Source organism: Dicentrarchus labrax, unplaced genomic scaffold (assembly GCF_905237075.1).
Source record: "Dicentrarchus labrax unplaced genomic scaffold, dlabrax2021, whole genome shotgun sequence".
Taxonomy (NCBI): domain Eukaryota; kingdom Metazoa; phylum Chordata; class Actinopteri; family Moronidae; genus Dicentrarchus; species Dicentrarchus labrax.
The window spans coordinates 56,021-62,500 of NW_026136981.1; the positions used below are offsets into that span (position 1 = coordinate 56,021).

General features: G+C 40.0%; 2 protein-coding genes across 3 annotated transcripts in view; one reads left to right on the forward strand and one right to left on the reverse strand.

Annotated features, from left to right (window-relative positions):
• Positions 1-292, forward strand: part of LOC127360947 (ladderlectin-like) — a 38,959-nt gene extending 38,667 nt beyond the window's left edge. For both annotated transcript variants that reach the window (XM_051395487.1, XM_051395486.1), the window contains exon 6: positions 5-292. In XM_051395487.1, the coding sequence (XP_051251447.1) occupies positions 5-21 (17 nt within the window). In that variant the 3' untranslated portion in view covers positions 22-292. The remainder of the gene's footprint in view (positions 1-4) is intronic.
• A 4,242-nt stretch (positions 293-4,534) lies between these two features.
• LOC127360972 (putative uncharacterized protein DDB_G0286901) overlaps positions 4,535-6,480 on the reverse strand; it is a 2,531-nt gene continuing 585 nt past the window's right edge. The window contains exons 1-2 of the mRNA XM_051395532.1: positions 5,550-6,480; positions 4,535-5,423 (exon numbers count right to left, since the gene is read on the reverse strand). The exon at positions 5,550-6,480 is cut by the window's right edge and continues 585 nt beyond it. Of these exons, the coding sequence (XP_051251492.1) occupies positions 5,205-5,423; positions 5,550-6,480 (1,150 nt within the window). The 3' untranslated portion in view covers positions 4,535-5,204. The remainder of the gene's footprint in view (positions 5,424-5,549) is intronic.

Genomic DNA, 6,480 nt, shown 5'->3' on the forward strand with positions numbered 1-6,480 from the left:
CCAGACTTAAACCAACAATGAATGTGTCTACGAACAAGTCCTGTGTGTGTAGTACAGTGCCATAGAGCTCCATTGTTCCAAAAACTACTACAAACACATCAATGAGCAACAATCTGCTGCTGAAAATAGTCCCAGACAAATGCACCATACCCTGCTGTTTGATAAAAGAGACCACAGACAGACTGATGATCAGGCTCAGGATGAATTTAGGGGATTAATAATAATAACTTTAAGGACTGTAGCTGTGTATTTTCACTGTATTTTATTTCATTAATAAACATGAATGAAGGTATTTGGCTCTCTGTCATTCTGGTCTCCAGAAATAATATAATAATACTTATTTATAATAGAAATAACTCCTGTCTGTAACCATTTGATCCCTTGACCTCTGACCCTAAGATACCTGAATGAAGACGGTTCTGTTATATGTGTAATGTTGTCCTATTGTATTTAATATGTCTGTTCTACTGTAGAAATATCCCAAATAAAATCTTCTGGGACCACCACAGCTGTAGATCAACATTTTAAGGTATCAGATAAGAGACGTTCACATCAGAACTTATAATAATAAAGTGTTCTTTAATAATTGTTTACATTCAAAAAACTGTTAAAGTGTAATTTAATATCATCAAAAGATTTTTGTCTCACTTCACATACAGAATATCCAACAGTGTATTTAACAGAGTATGAGACAGCCTCCTGCAGTACAGACCTGTCACCACCTGGTGGCGCTGTGGGGGGCTGTATAATGAAAGCTGATTCAGTGTTCAGTGCAGCCGTCTGACCACAAGGTGGTGCTGTGGTTAACTTTATCAGCTCACCATTTAAACCTCAATGCACATTAATCAATATAATGTAATAACTATAGAAGATATCTTTCAATTAACAAACAAAACCATCAACAGATTCAACTGTTTAATCTCTTAAATAAACGATTCAACCTTTAATCTCTTAAATAAACAGATTCAACTCTTTAATCTCTTAAATAAACAGATTCAACTCTTTAATCTCTTAAATAAACAGATTCAACTCTTTAATCTCTTAAATAAACAGATTCAACTCTTTAATCTCTTTAATAAACAGTAAATATGTGTAAACTAAATGATTTGCAAAATGTATTTTAACTTTTTATGTGCAAAGAAAGTAAAGTTTCTTTGAATAAGCTCTAATTTGATTAATATTTCCGTAAAAATCCACAGTAAAACATCTGTAAATTCACAGATGTTTTACCGTTCATGTAACAACAGCGCCCCCTGTGGTCACACCTCATTCATTACATCACAGGAGGAGATTCAGGGGTTCCTGAGGGAGACTGTGGACCAACCACTGGGAGGTCAGAGGTCAACACACAACAATCATCATCAAGACACAAACTGGTGTTTGTGTGTTTGTGTGTTTGTGTGTGTGTGTGTGTGTGTGTGTGTGTGTGTGTTTCCTGACCCCACCCCCCTCACATACACACACACTTGTGATGTTTGACGTTGACTGAACACACAGACTGAGGTAATGAACACTTATTAAGACAGACAGACAGACAGACAGACAGACAGACACACTCACAGACAGACAGACAGACAGACACAGACACAGACATAAAAAGACAGACAGACACACTCACAGACAGACAGACAGACAGACAGACAGACAGACAGGCAGATAGACAGACAGACAGACAGACACAGACAGAGAAAGACAGACAGACAGACAGACAGACACCGACACAGACAGACACACTCACAGACAGACAGACAGACAGACAGACAGACAGACAGACAGGCAGATAGACAGACAGACAGACAGACAGACACAGACAGAGAAAGACAGACAGACAGACAGACAGACAGACAGACAGACAGGCAGATAGACAGACAGACAGACAGACACAGACAGAGAAAGACAGACAGACAGACAGACACAGACAGACAGACAGACAGACAGACACCGACACAGACACAGACACACACAGACAGACAGACAGAGAGACGGATCACCTGTACCATGGTTAGCACTGACCTGGACTTTCTTTGTTTGTGTATTTGTTGTGTTTCTGTGATGTTTGTTGTTGTTGTTGATCAGCTTTATTGATCCAATGTGTTCACAAAGAAGGAATAAAATAAATGACAATAAATAAATAAATATATGTCATACATTAAAATGCACCAATGCCCGGGAACATGAATAAAAGGTCTGTAATAAACAAATAGTGCCGATATTAGTGATCAATAATAGGACAGATTATTATTGATAAATGATCACACACAGGTAGAAGATAATAAATCATCATTCTGATTTAACATGGAGACAATTATTGGTTCAGATCAAATATATAAAACAAAGCTTGAAAGGGTTTCTAACTGTGAGTTTTAATAATAATAATAATCATTAAATATTCATAATAATAATCATTATATGTAATAATATAATAATATAATAATAATCATTATATATTCATAATAATAATAATTATATGTAATAATATATTAATATAATAATAATCATTATATATATATTCATTATAATATAATAATAATTATATGTTATTAATAATAATAATAATTATATATAATAATGTAATAATATAATAATAATCATTATTTATATTCATTATAATATAATAATAATCATTATATATATATATTCATATTAATATAACGTTATGTGTGATGGAGGGTTGAGGCAGCTGGACCCGTGAGATCAGGAAATCACGCGAGAATGTGGTTCTGTGTAACAAAGCATCCGGCTGTGTGTGTATCTCTGTGTGTGTGTGTGTGTGTGTGTGTGTGTGTCTGTCTGTGTGTCTGTGTGTGTGTGTGTGTGTGTGTGTGTGTGTGTGTGTAGCGGAGCGGCGCGCGGGGCGGGGCGGGGCGGAGAGGCTCGTGCACCGGGGTTCCTCCGTCACGGGGACGCGCCCGCACTCACGCGCACACACCCGCCGCGCGGCCAGGCCACCGGCCAGCCTCTCTCTCTCTCCCCCTCTCTCTTTCCTTCATTCTCCTCTCTTACAATCTCCGTTTTCCGTTAAACCGTCCGCTGCCGCCGCCGTTAACCCCCCTCGGGCAGCTCGCGGAGGAGCGGACACCGGACCGGACACATTACCGGATTCAGCGACTTTAGCTGCCGGACCCTGCCGTGATTCGCCGCCCAGCAGCGGGCCTCAACTTTCCTTCATCCCGTTTCCGTTTGGGAACTTTTTTTTTCTCCACCGACGGAACCGTTTACCGGCCGGTGACGTCAGCCCCGAGAACAGTAGAGGACCGTCCGCCGGTACACCGGAGGAGACACCGTTAGTGAGTGTGTGAACTTTACTTTACCGACTGTGTGTGTGTGTGTGTGTGTGTGTGCGGCACAGCAGCGCCCCCACACAACTTTCTGACTCTGACCGTCTGTGTGTCCCGGTACCGACAGGCCCGGACCAGGACCAGGACCGGGACCGGGACCGGCTGAAGTGAGTTAGTTCATCCAGTGAACGGAGAGATGGCGACCGTGTGAACGGATCAGCGCGTGGCTTTCACGAGACTCACCGTTTCCTCCGGTCCGGTAGAGGTGAGTCATCCCCGGTAACATAATGTCATCATATTAATACAATGTAACATCATTATTATTAATGACTAATAATAGAGTATAATATCATTGTTATTATTATTATTAATATAATGTAACATCATTATTATTAATGACTAATAATAGTAAATTATTATAGTATAATATCATTGTTATTATTATTAATATAATGTAACATCATTATTATTAATGACTAATAATAGAGTATAATATCATTATTATTATTATTAATATAATGTAACATCATTATTATTAATGACTAATAATAGAGTATAATATCATTATTATTATTATTAATATAATGTAACATCATTATTATTAATGACTAATAATAGAGTATAATATCATTGTTATTATTATTAATATAATGTAACATCATTATTATTAATGACTAATAATAGAATAGAATATCTTATTATTATTATTAATATAATGTAACATCATTATTATTAATGACTAATAATAGAGTATAATATCATTATTATTGTTAATATAATGTAACATCATTATTATTAATAACTAATAATAGAGTATAATATCATTATTATTATTAATATAATGTCATTATAACTAATAATTAAAAGTATAATATATTATGCATAATATCATATTATAACTAATAAACTAATATTTTATAAAATATAAATGAATGACTTTATTTACATTTAACAGACAGTGAAACTGCTCTTTAACGTTATAATTAATACTATAATATAGAATGAAGTAACTATAACTAATAATATAATATAGAATAATAACATAGTATATTATTAGTATAATATACTTTATTATAATAATAATATGGTAAATAAAGTAGTTATAATTAATAATATAATATGTTAATATTATGCTCTTTAATATAAATAATTACATTCATATTTCACATTTATCCTCACTAATAATCATTAATTAATACAGATTATAAATTATTGACATTACAGGAAATCTAATAAACTGTCATATTGGGGCGATCAATAACTAGCTATTGCTTTTGTTATTGATCAGTCATTTTCTCAATTAATGGATCAGTTGTTTGATCAATGAGTCCTGTCAGACAAAGGAACATTACTAATGATTGATTATTGATCAGAACAGCTGCTGATGACTTTATTGTTTATAATCACATTGATATGAGTTCATACAGTTTATGTTACATTAGAATGAGCTGTGTTTGTACAGGAGCCCAAAAGGGACAAACACTGGCTCCATAGAGAGTGTGTGAGTTTCTCTTTCACTCCTGGGGAGGGAGGGAGGGAGGGAGGGAGGAGCGAGTTAATCCTCCACACTGAACCTCGACCTCGAGTCCAACAACCGTTAATCTTTTATCATTCATCAGGTAGCTGCAGTGAAACCATTGATCACTTCCAACCTATAATCAATAACATCTGCTCAGTAAACTCCAGAGCCAGGTTCAATACGGAGCTGATTCAATCAATAATCTATAATCAATAACATCTGCTCAGTAAACTCCAGAGCCAGGTTCAATACGGAGCTGATTCAATCAATAATCTATAATCAATAACATCTGCTCAGTAAACTCCAGAGCCAGGTTCAATACGGAGCTGATTCAATCAATAATCTATAATCAATAATCAGAGTCATCAGACGTCTGGATGTTATCAGAGACACAAGCTAAGCTAACGTTAGCAGCAGCAGATGGCCAAAAGTATGTGGACGCTGGTGTGTTTGATATTGAGCAGGCGGCCGTTGTTGTTCAGGCGGCCGTTGTTGTTCAGGCAGCGGCCGTTGTTGTTCAGGCGGCCCTTGTTGTTCAGGTGGCCCTTGTTGTTGTTCAGGTGGCCGTTGTTGTTCAGGTGGCCCTTGTTGTTGTTCAGGCGGCCGTTGTTGTTCAGGCGGCCCTTGTTGTTCAGGTGGCCCTTGTTGTTGTTCAGGCGGCCATTGTTGTTCAGGCGGCCGTTGTTGCTCAGGCGGCCGTTGTTGTTCATGCGGCCCTTGTTGTTCAGGCGGCCCTTGTTGTTCAGGCGGCCGTTGTTGTTCAGGCGGCCGTTGTTGTTGTTCAGGCGGCCGTTGTTGTTCAGGTGGCCCTTGTTGTTGTTCAGGCGGCCGTTGTTGTTCAGGCAGCGGCCGTTGTTGTTGTTCAGGCGGCCCTTGTTGTTCAGGTGGCCCTTGTTGTTGTTCAGGTGGCCGTTGTTGTTCAGGTGGCCCTTGTTGTTGTTCAGGCGGCCGTTGTTGTTCAGGCGGCCGTTGTTGTTCAGGCGGCCCTTGTTGTTGTTCAGGCGGCCGTTGTTGTTCAGGCAGCGGCCGTTGTTGTTCAGGCGGCCCTTGTTGTTCAGGTGGCCCTTGTTGTTGTTCAGGTGGCCGTTGTTGTTCAGGTGGCCCTTGTTGTTGTTCAGGCGGCCGTTGTTGTTCAGGCGGCCCTTGTTGTTCAGGTGGCCCTTGTTGTTGTTCAGGCGGCCATTGTTGTTCAGGCGGCCGTTGTTGTTCAGGCGGCCGTTGTTGTTGTTCAGGTGGCCGTTGTTGTTCAGGTGGCCCTTGTTGTTGTTCAGGCAGCCGTTGTTGTTCAGCCGGCCCTTGTTGTTGTTCAGGCGGCCATTGTTGTTCAGGCGGCCCTTGTTGTTCAGGCGGCCCTTGTTGTTGTTCAGGTGGCCCTTGTTGTTGTTCAGGTGGCCCTTGTTGTTGTTCAGGTGGCCCTTGTTGTTCAGGTGGCCCTTGTTGTTGTTCATGCGGCCATTGTTGTTCTGGCGGCCGTTGTTGTTCAGGCGGCCGTTGTTGTTCAGGCGGCCCTTGTTGTTCAGGCAGCCGTTGTTGTTGTTCAGGCGGCCGTTGTTGTTCAGGCGGCCCTTGTTGTTGTTCAGGCGGCCGTTGTTGTTGTTCAGGCGGCCGTTGTTGCTCAAGCAGCGGCCGTTGTTGCTCAGGCGGCCGTTGTTGCTCAGGCAGCCGCCGTTGTTGTTCAGGCGG